Here is a 22,495-nt window from a genome sequence, read left to right as displayed (position 1 = left end):
TACCCCAGAGCTGCACTCACTATTCTGCTGGTGCAGTCAATGTGTACATACATTACATTACTGATCCTGTACTGATCCTGAGTTATATCCTGTATTATACTCCAGAGCTGCACTCACTATTCTGCTGGTCCAGTCACTGTGTACATACATTACATTACTGATCCTGAGTTACATCCTGCATTATACCCCAGAGCTGCACTCACTATTCGGCTGGTGCAGTCACTGTGTACATACATTACATTACTGATCCTGCACTGATCCGGAGTTACATCCTGTATTATACTCCAGAGCTGCACTCACTATTCTGCTGGTGCAGTCACTGTGTACATACATTACATTACTGATCCTGAGTTACATCCTGTATTATACTCCAGAGCTGCACTCACTATTCTGCTGGTGGAGTCACTGTGTACATACATTACATTACTGATCCTGTACTGATCCTGAGTTACATCCTGTATTATACCCCAGAGCTGCACTCACTATTCTGCTGGTGCAGTCACTGTGTACATACCTTACATTACTGATCCTGCACTGATCCTGAGTTACATCCTGTATTATACCCCAGAGCTGCACTCACTATTCTGCTGGTGCAGTCAATATGTACATACATTACATTACTGATCCTGTACTGATCCTGAGTTACATCCTGTATTATACTCCAGAGCTGCACTCACTATTCTGCTGGTGGAGTAACTGTGTACATACATTACATTACTGATCCTGTACTGATCCTGAGTTACATCCTGTATTATACCCCAGAGCTGCACTCACTATTCTGCTGGTGCAGTCACTGTGTACATACATTACATTACTGATCCTGCACTGATCCTGAGTTACATCATGTATTATACCCCAGAGCTGCACTCACTATTCTGCTGGTGCAGTCAATGTGTACATACATTACATTACTGATCCTGAGTTACATCCTGTAATATACCCCAGAGCTGCACTCACTATTCTGCTGGTGCAGTCACTGTGTACATACATTACATTACTGATCCTGCACTGATCCGGAGTTACATCCTGTATTATACCCCGGAGCTGCACTCACTATTCCACTGGTTCAGTCACTGTGTACATACATTACATTACTGATACTGTACTGATCCTGAGTTACATCCTGTATTATACCCCAGAGCTGCACTCACTATTCGGCTGGTGCAGTCACTGTGTACATACATTACATTACTGATCCTGCACTGATCCGGAGTTACATCCTGTATTATACTCCAGAGCTGCACTCACTATTCTGCTGGTGGAGTAACTGTGTACATACATTACATTACTGATCCTGAGTTACATCCTGTATTATACCCCAGAGCTGCACTCACTATTCTGCTGGTGCAGTCACTGTGTACATACATTACATTACTGATCCTGCACTGATCCTGAGTTACATCCTGTATTATACCCCAGAGCTGCACTCACTATTCTGCTGGTGCAGTCACTGTGTACATACATTACATTACTGATCCTGCACTGATCCGGAGTTACATCCTGTATTATACTCCAGAGCTGCACTCACTATTCTGCTGGTGGAGTAACTGTGTACATACATTACATTACTGATCCTGTACTGATCCTGAGTTACATCCTTTATTATACTCCAGAGCTGCACTCACTATTCTGCTGGTGCAGTCACTGTGTACATACATTACATTACTGATCCTGAGTTACATCCTGTATTATACTCCAGAGCTGCACTCACTATTCTGCTGGTGGAGTAACTGTGTACATACATTACATTACTGATCCTGAGTTACATCCTGTATTATACTCCAGAGCTGCACTCACTATTCTGCTGGTGCAGTCACTGTGTACATACATTACATTACTGATCCTGAGTTACATCCTGTATTATACCCCAGAGCTGCATTCACTATCCTGCTGGTGCAGTCACTGTGTATATACATTACTGATCCTGTACTGATCCTGAGTTACATCCTGTATTATACTCCAGAGCTGCACTCACTATTCTGCTGGTGTAGTCACTGTGTACACACATTACATTACTGATCCTGCACTGATCCTGAGTTACATCCTGTATTATACTCCAGAGCTGCATTCACTATCCTGCTGGTGCAGTCACTGTGTACATTACATTACTGATCATGTACTGATCCTGAGTTACATCCTGTATTATACCCCAGAGCTGCACTCACTATTCTGCTGGTGCAGTCACTGTGTACACACATTACATTACTGATCCTGTACTGATCTTGAGTTACATGCTGTATTATACTCCAGAGCTGCGCTCACTATTCTGCTGGTGCAGTCACTGTGTACACACATTACATTACTGATCCTGTACTGATCCTGAGTTACATGCTGTATTATACTCCAGAGCTGCACTCACTATTCTGCTGGTGCAGTCACTGTGTACATACATTACATTACTGATCCTGTACTGATCCTGAGTTACATCCTGTATTATACTCCAGAGCTGCACTCACTATTCTGCTGGTGCAGTCACTGTGTACATACATTACATTACTGATCCTGAGTTACATCCTGTATTATACTCCAGAGCTGCACTCACTATTCTTCTGGTGCAGTCACTGTGTACATACATTACATTACTGATCCTGAGTTACGTCCTCTATTATACCCCAGAGCTGCACTCACTATTCTGCTGGTGGAGTCACTGTGTACATACATTACATTACTGATCCTGCACTGATCCTGAGTTACATCCTGTATTATACCCCAGAGCTGCACTCACTATTCTGCTGGTGCAGTCACTGTGTACACACATTACATTACTGATCCTGTACTGATCCTGAGTTACATGCTGTATTATACTCCAGAGCTGCGCTCACTATTCTGCTGGTGCAGTCACTGTGTACATACATTACATTACTGATCCTGTACTGATCCTGAGTTACATCCTGTATTATACTCCAGAGCTGCACTCACTATTCTTCTGGTGCAGTCACTGTGTACATACATTACATTACTGATCCTGAGTTACGTCCTGTATTATACCCCAGAGCTGCACTCACTATTCTGCTGGTGGAGTCACTGTGTACATACATTACATTACTGATCCTGTACTGATCCTGAGTTACCTCCTGTATTATACTCCAGAGCTGCACTCACTATTCTGCTGGTGTAGTCACTGTGTACATACATTACATTACTGATCCTGTACTGATCCTGAGTTACATCCTGTATTATACTCCAGAGCTGCACTCACTATTCTGCTGGTGCAGTCACTGTGTACATACATTACATTACTGATCTTGCACTGATCCTGAGTTACATCCTGTATTATACTCCAGAGCTGCACTCACTATTCTGCTGGTGGAGTTACTGTGTACATACATTACATTACTGATCCTGAGTTACATCCTGTATTATACTCCAGAGCTGCACTCACTATTCTGCTGGTGCAGTCACTGTGTATATGCATTACTGATCCTGTACTGATCCTGAGTTACATCCTGTATTATACTCCAGAGCTGCACTCACTATTCTGCTGGTGCAGTCACTGTGTACACACATTACATTACTGATCCTGCACTGATCCTGAGTTACATCCTGTATTATACTCCAGAGCTGCACTCACTATTCTGCTGGTGCAGTCACTGTGTATATGCATTACTGATCCTGTACTGATCCTGAGTTACATCCTGTATTATACTCCAGAGCTGCGCTCACTATTCTGCTGGTGGAGTTACTGTGTACATACATTACATTACTGATCCTGAGTTACATCCTGTAATATACCTCAGAGCTGCACTCACTATTCTGCTGGTGCAGTCACTGTGTACATACATTACATTACTGATCCTGCACTGATCCGGAGTTACATCCTGTATTATACCCCGGAGCTGCACTCACTATTCCACTGGTTCAGTCACTGTGTACATACATTACATTACTGATCCTGTACTGATCCTGAGTTACATCCTGTATTATACCCCAGAGCTGCACTCACTATTCGGCTGGTGCAGTCACTGTGTACATACATTACATTACTGATCCTGCACTGATCCGGAGTTACATCCTGTATTATACTCCAGAGCTGCACTCACTATTCTGCTGGTGGAGTAACTGTGTACATACATTACATTACTGATCCTGAGTTACATCCTGTATTATACCCCAGAGCTGCACTCACTATTCTGCTGGTGCAGTCACTGTGTACATACATTACATTACTGATCCTGAGTTACGTCCTCTATTATACCCCAGAGCTGCACTCACTATTCTGCTGGTGCAGTCACTGTGTACATACATTACATTACTGATCCTGCACTGATCCGGAGTTACATCCTGTATTATACCCCGGAGCTGCACTCACTATTCCACTGGTTCAGTCACTGTGTACATACATTACATTACTGATACTGTACTGATCCTGAGTTACATCCTGTATTATACCCCAGAGCTGCACTCACTATTCGGCTGGTGCAGTCACTGTGTACATACATTACATTACTGATCCTGCACTGATCCGGAGTTACATCCTGTATTATACTCCAGAGCTGCACTCACTATTCTGCTGGTGGAGTAACTGTGTACATACATTACATTACTGATCCTGAGTTACATCCTGTATTATACCCCAGAGCTGCACTCACTATTCTGCTGGTGCAGTCACTGTGTACATACATTACATTACTGATCCTGCACTGATCCTGAGTTACATCCTGTATTATACCCCAGAGCTGCACTCACTATTCTGCTGGTGCAGTCACTGTGTACACACATTACATTACTGATCCTGTACTGATCCTGAGTTACATCCTGTATTATACTCCAGAGCTGCGCTCACTATTATGCTGGTGCAGTCACTGTGTACATACATTACATTACTGATCCTGAGTTACGTCCTGTATTATACCCCAGAGCTGCACTCACTATTCTGCTGGTGGAGTCACTGTGTACATACATTACATTACTGATCCTGAGTTACATCCTGTATTATACTCCAGAGCTGCACTCACTATTCTGCTGGTGGAGTCACTGTGTACATACATTACATTACTGATCCTGAGTTACATCCTGTATTATACTCCAGAGCTGCACTCACTATTCTGCTTGTGCAGTCACTGTGAACATATATTACATTACTGATCCTGTACTGATCGTGAGTTACATCCTGTATTATACCCCAGAGCTGCACTCACTATTCTGCTGGTGGAGTCACTGTGTACATACATTACATTACTGATCCTGAGTTACCTCCTGTATTATACTCCAGAGCTGCACTCACTATTCTGCTGGTGCAGTCACTGTGTACATACATTACTGATCCTGTACTGATCCTGAGTTACCTCCTGTATTATACTCCAGAGCTGCACTCACTATTCTGCTGGTGCAGTCACTGTGTACATACATTACATTACTGATCCTGTACTGATCCTGAGTTACATCCTGTATTATACTCCAGAGCTGCACTCACTATTCTGCTGGTGGAGTTACTGTGTACATACATTACATTACTGATCCTGAGTTACATCCTGTATTATACTCCAGAGCTGCACTCACTATTCTGCTGGTGCAGTCACTGTGTACATACCTTACATTACTGATCCTGTACTGATCCTGAGTTACATCCTGTATTATACTCCAGAGCTGCACTCACTATTCTGCTGGTGCAGTCAATATGTACATACATTACATTACTGATCCTGAGTTATATCCTGTATTATACTCCAGAGCTGCACTCACTATTCTGCTGGTGGAGTAACTGTGTACATACATTACATTACTGATCCTGTACTGATCCTGAGTTACATCCTGTATTATACCCCAGAGCTGCACTCACTATTCTGCTGGTGCAGTCACTGTGTACATACATTACATTACTGATCCTGAGTTACATCCTGTAATATACCCCAGAGCTGCACTCACTATTCTGCTGGTGCAGTCACTGTGTACATACATTACATTACTGATCCTGCACTGATCCGGAGTTACATCCTGTATTATACCCCGGAGCTGCACTCACTATTCCACTGGTTCAGTCACTGTGTACATACATTACATTACTGATCCTGTACTGATCCTGAGTTACATCCTGTATTATACCCCAGAGCTGCACTCACTATTCGGCTGGTGCAGTCACTGTGTACATACATTACATTACTGATCCTGCACTGATCCGGAGTTACATCCTGTATTATACTCCAGAGCTGCACTCACTATTCTGCTGGTGGAGTAACTGTGTACATACATTACATTACTGATCCTGAGTTACATCCTGTATTATACCCCAGAGCTGCACTCACTATTCTGCTGGTGCAGTCACTGTGTACATACATTACATTACTGATCCTGCACTGATCCTGAGTTACATCCTGTATTATACCCCAGAGCTGCACTCACTATTCTGCTGGTGCAGTCACTGTGTACATACATTACATTACTGATCCTGCACTGATCCGGAGTTACATCCTGTATTATACTCCAGAGCTGCACTCACTATTCTGCTGGTGGAGTAACTGTGTACATACATTACATTACTGATCCTGTACTGATCCTGAGTTACATCCTGTATTATACTCCAGAGCTGCACTCACTATTCTGCTGGTGCAGTCACTGTGTACATACATTACATTACTGATCCTGAGTTACATCCTGTATTATACTCCAGAGCTGCACTCACTATTCTGCTGGTGGAGTAACTGTGTACATACATTACATTACTGATCCTGAGTTACATCCTGTATTATACTCCAGAGCTGCACTCACTATTCTGCTGGTGCAGTCACTGTGTATATACATTACTGATCCTGCACTGATCCTGTACTGATCCTGAGTTACATCCTGTATTATACTCCAGAGCTGCACTCACTATTCTGCTGGTGGAGTCACTGTGTACATACATTACATTACTGATCCTGAGTTACATCCTGTATTATACCCCAGAGCTGCATTCACTATCCTGCTGGTGCAGTCACTGTGTATATACATTACTGATCCTGTACTGATCCTGAGTTACATCCTGTATTATACTCCAGAGCTGCACTCACTATTCTGCTGGTGTAGTCACTGTGTACACACATTACAATACTGATCCTGCACTGATCCTGAGTTACATCCTGTATTATACTCCAGAGCTGCATTCACTATCCTGCTGGTGCAGTCACTGTGTACATTACATTACTGATCATGTACTGATCCTGAGTTACATCCTGTATTATACCCCAGAGCTGCACTCACTATTCTGCTGGTGCAGTCACTGTGTACACACATTACATTACTGATCCTGTACTGATCTTGAGTTACATGCTGTATTATACTCCAGAGCTGCGCTCACTATTCTGCTGGTGCAGTCACTGTGTACATACATTACATTACTGATCCTGCACTGATCCTGAGTTACATGCTGTATTATACTCCAGAGCTGCACTCACTATTCTGCTGGTGCAGTCACTGTGTACATACATTACATTACTGATCCTGTACTGATCCTGAGTTACATCCTGTATTATACTCCAGAGCTGCACTCACTATTCTGCTGGTGCAGTCACTGTGTACATACATTACATTACTGATCCTGAGTTACATCCTGTATTATACTCCAGAGCTGCACTCACTATTCTTCTGGTGCAGTCACTGTGTACATACATTACATTACTGATCCTGAGTTACGTCCTCTATTATACCCCAGAGCTTCACTCACTATTCTGCTGGTGGAGTCACTGTGTACATACATTACATTACTGATCCTGTACTGATCCTGAGTTACATCCTGTATTATACCCCAGAGCTGCACTCACTATTCTGCTGGTGCAGTCACTGTGTACACACATTACATTACTGATCCTGTACTGATCCTGAGTTACATGCTGTATTATACTCCAGAGCTGCGCTCACTATTCTGCTGGTGCAGTCACTGTGTACATACATTACATTACTGATCCTGTACTGATCCTGAGTTACATCCTGTATTATACTCCAGAGCTGCACTCACTATTCTTCTGGTGCAGTCACTGTGTACATACATTACATTACTGATCCTGAGTTACGTCCTGTATTATACCCCAGAGCTGCACTCACTATTCTGCTGGTGGAGTCACTGTGTACATACATTACATTACTGATCCTGTACTGATCCTGAGTTACCTCCTGTATTATACTCCAGAGCTGCACTCACTATTCTGCTGGTGTAGTCACTGTGTACATACATTACATTACTGATCCTGTACTGATCCTGAGTTACATCCTGTATTATACTCCAGAGCTGCACTCACTATTCTGCTGGTGCAGTCACTGTGTACATACATTACATTACTGATCTTGCACTGATCCTGAGTTACATCCTGTATTATACTCCAGAGCTGCACTCACTATTCTGCTGGTGGAGTTACTGTGTACATACATTACATTACTGATCCTGAGTTACATCCTGTATTATACTCCAGAGCTGCACTCACTATTCTGCTGGTGCAGTCACTGTGTATATGCATTACTGATCCTGTACTGATCCTGAGTTACATCCTGTATTATACTCCAGAGCTGCACTCACTATTCTGCTGGTGCAGTCACTGTGTACACACATTACATTACTGATCCTGCACTGATCCTGAGTTACATCCTGTATTATACTCCAGAGCTGCACTCACTATCCTGCTGGTGCAGTCACTGTGTATATACATTACTGATCATGTACTGATCCTGAGTTACATCCTGTATTATACCCCAGAGCTGCACTCACTATTCTGCTGGTGCAGTCACTGTGTACACACATTACATTACTGATCCTGTACTGATCCTGAGTTACATCCTGTATTATACTCCAGAGCTGCGCTCACTATTATGCTGGTGCAGTCACTGTGTACATACATTACATTACTGATCCTGAGTTACGTCCTGTATTTTACCCCAGAGCTGCACTCACTATTCTGCTGGTGGAGTCACTGTGTACATACATTACATTACTGATCCTGAGTTACATCCTGTATTATACTCCAGAGCTGCACTCACTATTCTGCTGGTGGAGTCACTGTGTACATACATTACATTACTGATCCTGAGTTACATCCTGTATTATACTCCAGAGCTGCACTCACTATTCTGCTTGTGCAGTCACTGTGAACATATATTACATTACTGATCCTGTACTGATCGTGAGTTACATCCTGTATTATACCCCAGAGCTGCACTCACTATTCTGCTGGTGGAGTCACTGTGTACATACATTACATTACTGATCCTGAGTTACCTCCTGTATTATACTCCAGAGCTGCACTCACTATTCTGCTGGTGCAGTCACTGTGTACATACATTACTGATCCTGTACTGATCCTGAGTTACCTCCTGTATTATACTCCAGAGCTGCACTCACTATTCTGCTGGTGCAGTCACTGTGTACATATATTACATTACTGATCCTGTACTGATCCTGAGTTACATCCTGTATTATACTCCAGAGCTGCACTCACTATTCTGCTGGTGGAGTTACTGTGTACATACATTACATTACTGATCCTGAGTTACATCCTGTATTATACTCCAGAGCTGCACTCACTATTCTGCTGGTGCAGTCACTGTGTACATACCTTACATTACTGATCCTGTACTGATCCTGAGTTACATCCTGTATTATACTCCAGAGCTGCACTCACTATTCTGCTGGTGCAGTCACTGTGTACATACATTACGTTACTTATTCGGAGTTACATTCTGTATAAGGTGAAATTCTCCTTTAAGTTCATGTAATTTTCATTTTTATTTTCTGATTTACAAAAGTAAAAACTTATGAAGTCAAGCTGGGCTCGCGGACGTCCCTGCGTCTGTCCCTTGCAGACCCCAGTAAGTGTATTCTGCCCATGGGATCTGCTCTGGATAATCCATCAGATGCTAACAACTGCAGACAACGTGGATACAGCACAGAGGCGGCCGGGGCTCAGAGCTGCCGGGAAGGTCGCTGCTTGTCACACTGTGTGTTTAGCTGGAGATGTCCCGTCCCCGGTGACACCATAGTATGTGTATATATATATATATATATATATATATATATATATATATATATATATATATATATATATATATATATATATATATATATATATATATATATAATGTATATTCATATATAACCGTCCTTGTGGAGATCAGCGGAGTAATGTCTGCTACAAATTAAACCGCAGAGGATAAAAGGACTCGAGTGTTAGGAAGCGCAATAACAAAAACAGAAGAGATCCAGCCTCGGAGTAGATCGATATCGCCATCTGGATCACAATGGTAATTGTATATGTGTGGGCAGTGATATGAGTGGTTGAAATCCTCTCAATCACCCTATGACAACAAAGAATCTCCAGCGTAAAGGAAGTGTTGTCATGGGGGTCACATGAGCACCTGCTTTTTAAAATATTTCCATTCACTTCTATGGAGCAAAGGGAGAAAAAAAAAAGTTATTAAGAAGTCTTAAGAGGACATTCTGTTATAAGTAACCCATGAACTAGTCACTGGATCAGCGTGGGCCCTGGAGATCAGCGTGGAATAGACGGGAATACCTCCTTAAAGGGATAGTTGATAACTTATAGATTGTTGCAATTCCACCTGCTTGGATCCACAGTTTAGAAAAGTTTTATCCCCATTAGTGCCCATGCTCAACCGCCGCTCCGTGCCCATGCTCAACCGCCGCTCCGTGCCCATGCTCAACCGCCGCTCCGTGCCCATGCTCAACCGCCGCTCCGTGACCATGCTCAACCGCCGCTCCGTGACCATGCTCAACCGCCGCTCCGTGACCATGCTCAACCGCCGCTCCGTGCCCATGCTCAACCGCCGCTCCGTGCCCATGCTCAACCGCCGCTCCATGCCCATGCTCAACCGCCGCTCCATGCCCATGCTTGGCTTTTTCCGACAGCCCCATATAAAATGAATGAAGCAGCGGTTGAGCATCTGACCTGCCGCTGTATTTTTAAAGGGGATAAAAAAAATCCCCATTCTGCCGATCTGTGCGGGTCCCATCAGTTGGACCCCTACGGTTAACTTGTTTTTGTCGGACAGCCTTTTTAAAGCTTCATTTACCATCAGAGCCACTCTTTCCACCAGAACTGGATGGACGCTACTGGTATCCATTGCATGTCAGAATGGCACTGCACTGTGCATAGTAAAAAGTTGGGTCGTGCTGTGTGACTAGTCACCTGCCAGCATGAATATAGCATGGGCAAAAACCACTCAGTAACCCGGGCCGTAATAGAGCAGCTGCCCCAGTCATAAAATGGCGGCACTTGTGGTCATGCCTCTTTACATTTCATTTTTTTTTTAAAAAATGACATTGAAATTTCATTATTGTCACTTTTGTTTTGCCACTTTTGTGGCACCACCTTACTCCGATTCTCTGTCTGCCTCCTACTGACACCAAGCTAAAATGGATTATCTCAGTATTTGTGGGCTGGGTATAATCTGCATAGGAAAAGGCAATTTTTTTATTCTAATAGTTCCTGTCCCCCCTCCAATGATGTATCAGAAAACAATATTCTGACCATTTGAATCCACCACTAGAGGGAGCTCTGCGCATACAGTTTTCCTATAGAATTCAATGCATAAACAGTATACAGTAAGTTCTGCATCAGAAACCCTGAACTCTACCTGCGTACAGATATACTGAGAATTAATCAGCACATTATGGCTCCGACGGATGAAGTTCTGATCTTACCTGTCACCTGCGGTACGTAAGGGACTGATAATCTCTCCACTCCATATCCGCTGCCTCCGAGGGACTCCACTACCTTATTGGTCAGGAAGAAGACGTTCTTATCGTGCTTGTCCAGCGATTTCGGAAGACTGAAGAGAGTCAATTTAGTACAGAGCATATGAGTGCACAGATAGGATACAGACGGCAAATCTCGCAGGAACGCTCTTCTGAATTTAGACTTGAATCGAGAAGAAAATCTCACGCGACTCATGTTATTTAGTAACACATGGATTTCTGAGCGATGCCGGCTGAGCCCCTGCATGCGATCACCACTGGAGGGGGCTCAGCAGCTTACTTTACCATACCTGTAGTAAAGAAAAACAATATGCTCCCCCTAGTGGTGGCAGCAGGCCCAACAACACCTGAGCCCCTGCATGCGTCCACCACTAGAGGGATCTCAGCACCGTACTTTACCATACTTGTAGTAAAAAAAACAAAAAACAAACAAAGCATACGTTTCCCCTTGTGGTGGCAGCTGTGTCAGACAGCCGGCATCTTTCTGTAACAGCAGTGCCTGGAGCGTGCTCAGATTGCTGCTATTTAACCATTTAGATGCCTCTGCCATTCACTGAAAGCGGCATTTAAACGGCTCGATGAGTTGTGGAGTGCCAATGTTTGAAGGGCCCCATGGCTGCCACCCTAGTCCTCCTATGAATCACCCAACTTTTTCCACTTTAAAAAAAAAAGAAAGTCAGATCAAAAGATAATTAATGGCGTAAAGAGAAAAATTAAATGCAAAAAAAAAACGATTTTTTTGGGTTGCCACATCTTCTTAAACCAAAAAAAAAAAAATAAAATGAAACAAAAAGAGACAAAAATGTTGTATGTACGCCAAAGTGGTATCAATAAAAACATCAACTTGTCGAGGATGCAAAAAAAAAAAACCTGAAAACCATCAACTGAAATGACAAAAAAAAAAAAAAAAAAAATGGTGACACGGACCAAACTTTTATTTATTTTCTTTTTTAGAATTTTCCAAAAGTTTTAAAAAGTAAGCAAAAATAAAAAAAAAAATAATATATACAATTTTGGTATTGCCGTAGTCATACTGATCTGGAGGATTAGGTTATCAGGTTATTTTTAAGGGTTTTATTAAAAACTACAACTGGTCCCATAACAATAAGCCTTCATACAGCTGTGTAAACAGAAAAAGAAAGAAATTATCACTCATGTAAGTAGAGGAATAAACGAATGAGCATAAATAAAAAAAAACATCGCCTGGTTGGGAGGCGGTCAAGAATCTCTAACTTCCATGAGTTTTTTGGGTTACGGTCACTGTCTGACAGAAGGAAGATCAATATTCCCAATAACATATTACCTGCACTTATCCTTAAACAGGACTTCTGGTAAGAAGTAAGGGGCCTCCATGTTTCTCGTTTCTATGACCTGTGGAATAAAAGAAGACCACACTCAATAGTAAGAAAAAAAGGATCATGATAGAAGGGTCTAATAATTTTTATGTAAGTTGTCACATTTGGTTTTAGATCTATTTATTAATTGTTAAAGGGGTTGTTTGGCCTTAGGATAAAAGTCTGGTGCCGGGAGCATGACTGCAAGTATGATTTGCATATATTTGGACACATGCCGACTAGACGTGCGTGGCTTCGTTCACTAGTTGGAATGTGGCCGGAATGATGCAAATCACATACGGTCTGCATAAAGTGACTGCAGACTTGTACCCCAAGGCCAAAAATCCCTGTAATGGCACGGTTTGTGCTTCACTCGAAAGGAGGCATGGCTTAATGGGATGGGGTGTGGTTTGTCTGAAAATGGTGATTCTTTTTTTTTATTTTTTAATAAATATAAATAAAATAAAGTTTACAAATCCAGAACATTACCTTGCTGACATGCTGGCAAAATGCGGGAACTGCAATCATTTGGCTGAGGAAGTTGAGATATGCTGCGACCAGAGCCATGATGCTGCAGCGGCTGAACATCTGCAGGTTGTCCTCGTTTGTGATTGCCAGGTCCTATAGGAAGAATATCAGGAGGAGTCGTGTGGGTTAAAGATTTTATACCCCAACCTATTTATATGCACTTTTAGCTCTTTCAAAGAGAATTTGTCCAGCAATACCTTTACCTGGCCAGTCCGCTCCTTTGTTACTGAAAAATCAATGTTTGAATTCATATGCAAATAAGGCTGAAGAGCTGTGGTAGATCCAAAGCCTCCGTCACTCCAGCTCTATTACCAGCCCAGCTCTGCCTCCTCCTGCTTGACGGAGAGCCTCTACGCTGTGTCACTTCAGGCAAAGGATCAGTTAGTCAAACAGCAGTAGGAGCCGGTGCTGGGCTGGGAATAGAGCTGGAGTGACGGAGGCTTCAGATCTACCATAGCTCTTCAGTATCATTTACATATCAATTCAAACGCTGATTTCTCAGTAATAGAGGAACGGACAGCGGAATACTAAAAGCGCTCAAAAATCTGTCCTACCGGTCTTGCATCACATATATGTGTTGGACAATTTCTGTGCCTTGATCGACAAGGGAGTGGTCTAAGATGCGCCAAAGTAACCCAAAATCGCGTCAACTTATTAGTGTGACTTTCTGGAGTAAGCTAAATAATAAGTAGTGTAGAGTTAGCCTTGTGCCACTAATACATTTGGGCACATTTCAAGAGTTTCTATTTGGATGGGGGATTCTTTAGCTTTTTATCTGGCAAGTAAAAGCCACAAATCTTTGCACCAATGCATTGTGACTTTACAATGACCCCGACGTGTTTCCATAAAGAGGGTGGAGCTTAGTGGCAGGGGCGTGGTTAAACTAGACACGCCATGGTTTACTATAAATTTCCACCAGAAATCTATTCCAGCGATGAGCCAAAGTCAATATAATGTGAAATAGGCGCAGCCAGCGGCAAATGAACGCCAGTCTTGTTGAAAAGCCCCCCTCTAAAATGTACCCTGATCACAAATTCCAGTATGTTCACATGTAGCTTTTTTTTTTTTGGTTGCAGTTTTTTTTTCTGCATGAAAGATGCAGGCTGCAAAAAAGAAAAATGCAGCATGACGCGCGTTTTTGATGCGTTTCTTTTTCGTGTTTTGCCATTTTGATCTCAAATGAGGAAATACTGCAGTAAAAATGCGACTGAATTGACATGCTGCGTTTTAGTAAAAAAAAAAAAAAAAAAAAATTTAATGTAAAGGAAAAAAAAATGCAGTGTGTGAATGATATTTTAGAAATCTCATCCATTTTGCAGATACTGTAAAACTGAGTTTTTTTTTTTTTCTGCATGCAATAAATCCATCAAAAACGTTAGGTGTGAACAAGCCCTTAGAAAGTTTTCATACATTTGCCCCAGTATGTAATAAACTTCTAAAGTTCCCTTTTAGTGGGGGCAGCTGGAAAACAGAAAATATTGCAATTTTGATCTACGCAGGAGATTTGGAGCTTCGTATCAGAAGGATAAAAGCTATGACCGCTATAAGGATACATTAAGAAATTTATTGTCGCTTAGTGCTTATAAATACGACCAATTTTGCAATTTACTGCTCGTTAAAATTTTCAGCCGTTCTTGAGATATTTCCATATTTCTTTTGTTTACAGCTCGTTGTCTTGGAGACCGACCAAGCTAGATATCAGCGGTGGTCGGTTTCCTAGGCAACGAGTTGTAAACAAAAATGAAAGAACGGCTGCAAATTTTAACAAGTAGTAAATTGCAAAAGTGCTTGTTTTTACAAGAACTATCCGACAATATCCATCTATGAAGATGGGAAGAAATACTCTAACGAGTGCAGATTTATAGATACATAAAAAAAATGTTTTTCAGCGGTGGACATTTACTTTATTCTAAGAAAAGGAATAAAACCAAATCTACACTTTGTGAGTAAAAAGAAAAACAATAAAAAAAACAAACAAAAAAAAAAACACCCCCACCACCATAACCGCACCTGCAATGCAACAGCCACCCGTATGAGGTCGATCACCACTTCTTCGTTGGCCAGCTCGATGGTCACCAGTGCCAGGGCCGTGTACAGCAGCTCGTAGTTCTTCTGTACGTTGTCCTCTTCTTTGCAGCCCAGATATATGTGGCGGTACAGCTGCTGGCCGTGCTGCACACAGACATGTCCACTAGTTAATATGTCGTACGCTGAAGACACCAGACGCCATACTTGTATAGAAGCCGATTGTTACATGTGAACGCTCACTGAGCTTGTGCATACAGAAAGCAGAGCTGCAGTAAAAAGCACGGTGGACTAACAGAGTGGCAGCCTAAAACTAAGATACAAGAGGTCTATTAATGACTACTTCAGACTATGCACCAAAGCTGGAGCCTCCGATCATAGTGACCTCTTGATCAGAACAAGCAGAGCTGCAGTAAAAAGCACAGGGGACAGACCGCAGCAGGAAGAGGAGGTACCAGTTAGAAAGCAGATTCTACACTACTTTATACTCCCCAACTAAGCTAACGACAAGCTGACATTTCAACTTTGATGTTGTCATATATCAGTGTAGAAGATGGTTCAGAAGAAAAGAGAGTAAGTGTTACAGACTATGCCATCAGAACAAGCGCACTGATGGGAAGGAAACATATTCTGCAGACACTGATACATAGAGGATGTAGAAACCAAACCGTACAAATACTATTGCTATGTATACCCCTTTTAAACATGTAAAGCGCCATGGAATTAATGGTGCTATAATAATAAATAATAATAATAATAATAGCCTTATGATTTTATGATAAAAGTAGACTAAGGCAAAAAAATGCTTTTTAGTCCTCAAAAATGCATTTAAGTAAAAATAAAAAAAAAATTACAGTAAAATTTTTTTTAAAAATTATATATATATATTTCTTACTGGAAATGAGGACTTTTTTTTATTCTTACTTAAATGCATTTTTGGGAGGCTAAAAAGCATTTTTTGCCTTATGACTTTATGATAAATAAATATATATAAAAAATAAATAAATAAAATGTGTGTGTGTGTGTGTGTGTGTGTGTGTGTGTGTGTGTGTGTGTATATAGTACAGACCAAAAGTTTGGACACACCTTCTCATTTAAAGATTTTTCTGTATTTTCATGACTATGAAAATTGTACATTCACACTGAAGGCATCAAAACTATGAATTACCACATGTGGAATTATATACTGAACAAAAAAGTGTGAAACAACTGAAAATATGTCTTATATTCTAGGTTCTTCAAAGTAGCCACCTTTTGCTTTGATGACTGCTTTGCACACTCTTGGCATTCTCTTGATGAGCTTCAAGAGGTAGTCACTGGAAATGGTTTTCACTTCACAGGTGTGCCCTGTCAGGTTTAATAAGTGGGATTTCTTGCCTTATAAATGGGGTTGGGTCCTTCAGTTGTGTTGTGCAGAAGTCAGGTGGATACACAGCTGATAGTCCTACTGAATAGACTGTTAGAATTTGTATTATGGCAAGAAAAAAGCAGCTAAGTAAAGAAAAACGAGTGGCCATCATTACTTTAAGAAATGAAGGTCAGTCAGTCCGAAAAATTGGGTAAACTTTGAAAGTGTCCCCAAGTGCAGTTGCAAAAACCATCAAGCGCTACAAAGAAACTGGCTCACATGAGGACAGCCCCAGGAAAGGAAGACCAAGAGTCACCTCTACTTCTGAGGATAAGTTTATCCGAGTCACCAGCCTCAGAAATCGCAGCAGCTCAGATTAGAGACCAGGTCAATGCCACACAGAGTTCTAGCAGCAGACACATCTCTACAACAACTGTTAAGAGGAGACTTTGTGCAGCAGGCCTTCATGGTAAAATAGCTGCTAGGAAACCACTGCTAAGGACAGGCAACAAGCAGAAGAGACTTGTTTGGGCTAAAGAACACAAGGAATGGACATTAGACCAGTGGAAATCTGTGCTTTGGTCTGATGAGTCCAAATTTGAGATCTTTGGTTCCAACCACCGTGTCTTTGTGCGACGCAGAAAAGGTGAACGGATGGACTCTACATGCCTGGTTCCCACCGTGAAGCATGGAGGAGGAGGTGTGATGGTGTGGGGGTGCTTTGCTGGTGACACTGTTGGGGATTTATTCAAAATTGAAGGCATACTGAACCAGCATGGCTACCACAGCATCTTGCAGCGGCATGCTATTCCATCCAGTTTGCGTTTAGTTGGACCATCATTTATTTTTCAACAGGACAATGACCCCAAACACACCTCCAGGCTGTGTAAGGGCTATTTGACCAAGAAGGAGAGTGATGGGGGGCTACGCCAGATGACCTGACCTCCACAGTCACCAGACCTGAACCCAATCGAGATGGTTTGGGGTGAGTTGGACCGCAGAGTGAAGGCAAAAGGGCCAACAAGTGCTAAGCATCTCTGGGAACTCCTTCAAGATTGTTGGAAGACCATTTCCGGTGACTACCTCTTGAAGCTCATCAAGAGAATGCCAAGAGTGTGCAAAGCAGTCATCAAAGCAAAAGGTGGCTACTTTGAAGAACCTAGAATATAAGACATATTTTCAGTTGTTTCACACTTTTTTGTTAAGTATATAATTCCACATGTGGTAATTCATAGTTTTGATGCCTTCAGTGTGAATGTACAATTTTCATAGTCATGAAAATACAGAAAAATCTTTAAATGAGAAGGTCTGTCCAAACTTTTGGTCTGTACTGTATATATATATATATATACATACACACACATTTTTTTTTCTTTTTACTGGAATCTTTTATATATATATAACAGACATGCACATTATATATCTATATACATATTCGCATGATGTGCATGTGGCTTGCACTGAGCAGCCTCTCTTCGCTTTCTTAAGTGGCTGATAACAAAAACAAGAAAATGTATTCCACAGCAGATGGCGAGAGGGTAGGCGATGGGTTTGGGGGCTATAGGGGGCTTGTATGTCGTTTCTGCAGGTGTACATCTCTCACCTTTTTCATGAAGCTCACATCCTGTCGACTTATTTTCTCACGTTTAATTTTTAAGTCGTCGACATCTGGGATTATCCTGAAAAGTAATAAGACGACACAGGTGCCACATGATGATCAGCAGGTACCATCCTCACGCCTCCCGGATGATCCACTGTACAGTACGAGCAGCGGATATTATCCGTGCAGGATTGGGCGCAGATTTTTTTTCTCATTAGCAATGGGTCAGTTTTGCTGTGGATTCACTGCAGATTGCAAGGCGCAAGGTAAAATCTCCACCAAATCCGTTGAGTGTTTTATGTCCATGTGATTAAAAGTTCTACAACTTTCCAATAAACTTTTATACTGAATTATGAAATCAGACCCATTGTTAAGACAGTGTATAAACTTTATATAACCTACAAAGATCCAGAAATTGAAGCCATCATAAGGAGTAATACATAACAAACTTTATTTCATCAATCTAAAATTCTTACAATTTTTCTAAAAGGGAACAACAAGCAGACTAAAGACCAATAATAGGTAGCACCTGTGAATCCCATAAAGTGAAATCGATGGCTATGGGTACACTTATGTAGGGTATAGAACAAAGTGCCATAAATGAGAGAATAAGAAGTACACGGCAGAGTGCCGGAGATAGAGGATACGACCGCACGTTTTCGCGGTTAGCTTCTTCCCCCTGAAAGAAGCTAACCGTGAAACGCGCGTCGGGGCCAGTGACACCAGTAAACAGGTCGTACCCTCTATCCCCGGCACTCTGCCTTGTACCACTTATGCTCTGTTATTCTCTCATTCATGGCACTTTGCTATATACCCTATATAAAAGTGTACCTATAACCCATGCTGCTAATTGCACTGTTTGCGCTTTATTAGATATCTATATATATATATATTACATTTTGGTACTAATCTATAAATGTATGTAGAACTATGAGGTTCTTATAAGGAGGCACTTACCTTGAGAGATTTGACTCTAGTATCGATTGCACGGGGCACTTTTCTATATCTGATATCTTTATTCAGGAGTTTGCTCAGATTTTATGCGCACTATACTGGACACTAGCCAATGAGACAGATATACCACTTTTGCTGCTAGTTAAATGAGACACCATACATTATATGTTAAAAAGATTTGACTATTGAATATTTACATACAATTTTGACATGTGTGTCCTTATGTGGCACTGATGCACTTCATAGTATCTGGCTTTCCATGTTCCCGTTTGACATACTCATCTGTATGAAAATGATTTCCCTTGATGGGATTCATGGGTGCTACCTATTACTGGTGTTTAGTTTGCTTGTTGTTCCCTTTTAAAAATTTTTTAACAATTTTAGATTGATGAAATAAAGTTTGATTATGTATTATTCCTTATGACGCCTTCAACTTCTGGATCTCTGTAGGTTATATATACATGTACTGAAGTGCCATTTGATTTAGGGCCAATTTCTAGGTTGAATCGATCTATTTGGTGACGCACTTTGAGCCAGCCCCCTTGTCCCACTCCTCTCTGCGCAGGCCACATTCGTTTGTGGCACGTGACGAAAAAAGTGAAATAAAGAGCAACCAAACTTCTTTTTTTAATATTACTGTGTCCAATATTGAAAGTTATGAAAGTTTCCAATTCACCTTTGAACCCCCAGCTTTCTCTGGCCTTGTGCATTATCTGTACTCCGTGTCTAGGTAATTGGAGTACGGATTCTGTCTGCGGAGAGGGCGGCACCTCAGGAGAATGTGAACAACTTCGGCCTCATTCACACATCAGTTTTTTTTTTCATGTATGAGAAAAATCAACCAAGTTTCGTCAGTGATCTTCATTAGGGTAAGGTCCGACTGGCATTAGTTTTTCTCGTATGTGTAAAAAAAATAAATGGTTTGCCCACCTTCTCTTAACAGTCTGTGAAAATCGTACTGCACTCGGATGGCATCCGAGCATTGTCTAATTTTTTCACGGACCCATACAGCGAGTGAAATAAGTATTGAATACATCACCAATATTCTAAGTAAATATATTTCTCTACTGCATCATTGAGGGGGGGGGGGGCACAGGTATCCATAAATCTAGGAGGCTGACACAAGGCAAAAAAAAGTTGGCACCTCCTCGGCAGGGTACACCCACTGACTGGCATGAGGCTAATCAGTTTTTGCTTAGTGTCAGTAGGAGGCAGACAGGGGTCTGCGCTCTGACCAGTTTCTACCTTAGTTTCCCTTGTTGTTTTATTAATCTTTTTCCTTTGTTTTTTAGATTCTACTATTTGGGCAACAGAGTGTAACCGCTCACCCCATCTTCCCAACTAAGTGACCGAGAGAACAGTGTGCTCTGATCCACATCATACCCTCTCTGGTCTGTGAGGCAGGACCCTACTCTCCTAACACATCGAGAGTCCTTGCCACCTCATCCCCAGCCCTCTCGTCCTTCATAGCAAAACGGTGATGGGAGGAAGACTGAGGTTTTTTCCCAGTGACCCCATCTATCCCCCCGGGGATCCCGATGCAGTCTTCTGCGATGTCCGGGACTACACCGATGCAGGGAGGAACCCATCCCAGCTATGCCCTCATCCGGAGCTCCTGATGCCGTCTTCTAGACTGTGAAGAAAGAGTCAGGAAACTGACCGGACCAGGTACCTTCCTTCAACATGTTCTCCAGGTGGCGGGGCTCCAGGACAGGAATCTCCAGGGTGAGCACCTCTCCTCCTGCGCAGCTCCTCCTCTGAGGCCCCAAACTCTCGGGCACCTCTCACTTCCCTGGCCCTCCTAGAGCGGTTTCCTTCTCTAATTTAGTCCCTGGCTGTCTTGAGGCCTACTGCATAATTCCAGGGAGTCTTGCTCCGCCCTGCCCACCCCCATTATTATTCACTAATCTTGTTCTTCTTGCAAGAAGAAACTGCTCTCAGGTCAGAACACGGCCCTCTGCTCCGACTGCAGCACCTTCACCATTAGGAGTACCCAAAATCCTCTTTTCTAAAAGGTGCTATTCACATGAAATTCTCACCAGATATCAGTAACAACCCATCCAACCCACACAGGCAAAGAAATCAAACCATAGATGTCCAAAAATGAAGTTGTGTAATAATGAGAAATGACACAAGGAAAACGTATTGAACTCATGATGAAAGAGGAGCAAAAAGCCCTGGAAAGTCATGACACCAGCTGAAATCTATCAGTAATTAGAAAGCAATCCTGCCACTTAGTGAAAAAATAATATCAGCTGGTTTAACTGATGGCCGAAAAAGGTGTCTCATTACCAAAGTGCCACACAAGAGACATCTCACGATGGGTAAAACCAGTGAACTGTCTCAAGACCATCGCAACATTATTGCTGTTGCAAAACATAATGATGGCATTGGTTACAGAAGAATTTCTAAATTACTAAAGGTTCCGGTGCGCACTATTGGAACCATAATCCATAAGTGGAAAGAACATCATTTCACCATGAACCGGCCACGACCAGGTGCTCCCCGCAAGATTTCAGACACAGGCGTTAAAATAATTATCAGAAGAGTTGTCCAAGAGCCAAGGACTACCTGTGTAGAACTACAGAAAGATATGGACTCCGCAGGTACAACTGTTTCAAAGAAAACTATAAGTAATGCCCTCAACCTCCATGGCCTGTATGCACGCTCACCACGCAAGGCTCCACTGCTGAACAAAAAGCATGTTCAAGCGCGTTTACAGCTTGCTCAACAGTATTTAGACAAGCCTGTGAAATACTGGGAGAATACAGTGTCGTTAAATGAGACCAAAATTGAATTGTTTGGTTGCCATATACACACCATGTTTGGAGGCCTAAAGGCACTGCATATCACTCCAAAAACACCACACCAACAGTGAAGATGGTAGGTGGGAACATCATGGGTGTGGGGCTGTTTTTCAGCATACGGCACTGACATACTTTGAATATTTGAAGGAAGGATGAATGGACAAATTTACCAAGACCTTCTTGATAAAAATCTGCTGCCATCTACAAGGATGATTAAGATGA

The 22,495-nt window shown here is 42.1% G+C and overlaps 1 protein-coding gene across 1 annotated transcript in view; it reads right to left on the bottom strand.

The window, feature by feature from the left end:
- EFR3A (EFR3 homolog A) overlaps positions 1-22,495 on the bottom strand; it is a 163,082-nt gene that overhangs the window by 19,629 nt on the left and 120,958 nt on the right. The window contains exons 15-19 of the mRNA XM_073679898.1: positions 18,516-18,591; positions 15,550-15,711; positions 13,501-13,632; positions 12,981-13,048; positions 11,624-11,751 (exon numbers count right to left, since the gene is read on the bottom strand). Coding sequence (XP_073535999.1) covers positions 11,624-11,751; positions 12,981-13,048; positions 13,501-13,632; positions 15,550-15,711; positions 18,516-18,591 — 566 coding nt within the window. The remainder of the gene's footprint in view (positions 1-11,623; positions 11,752-12,980; positions 13,049-13,500; positions 13,633-15,549; positions 15,712-18,515; positions 18,592-22,495) is intronic.

This window comes from Phyllobates terribilis, unplaced genomic scaffold, assembly GCF_046119375.1.
Source record: "Phyllobates terribilis strain yellow unplaced genomic scaffold, ASM4611937v1 Scaffold_4__5_contigs__length_816908805, whole genome shotgun sequence".
Classification (NCBI taxonomy): Eukaryota; Metazoa; Chordata; class Amphibia; order Anura; family Dendrobatidae; genus Phyllobates; species Phyllobates terribilis.
Note: the sequence above shows the minus strand (reverse complement) of the source record. Positions and strands in the feature narration are given on the sequence as shown.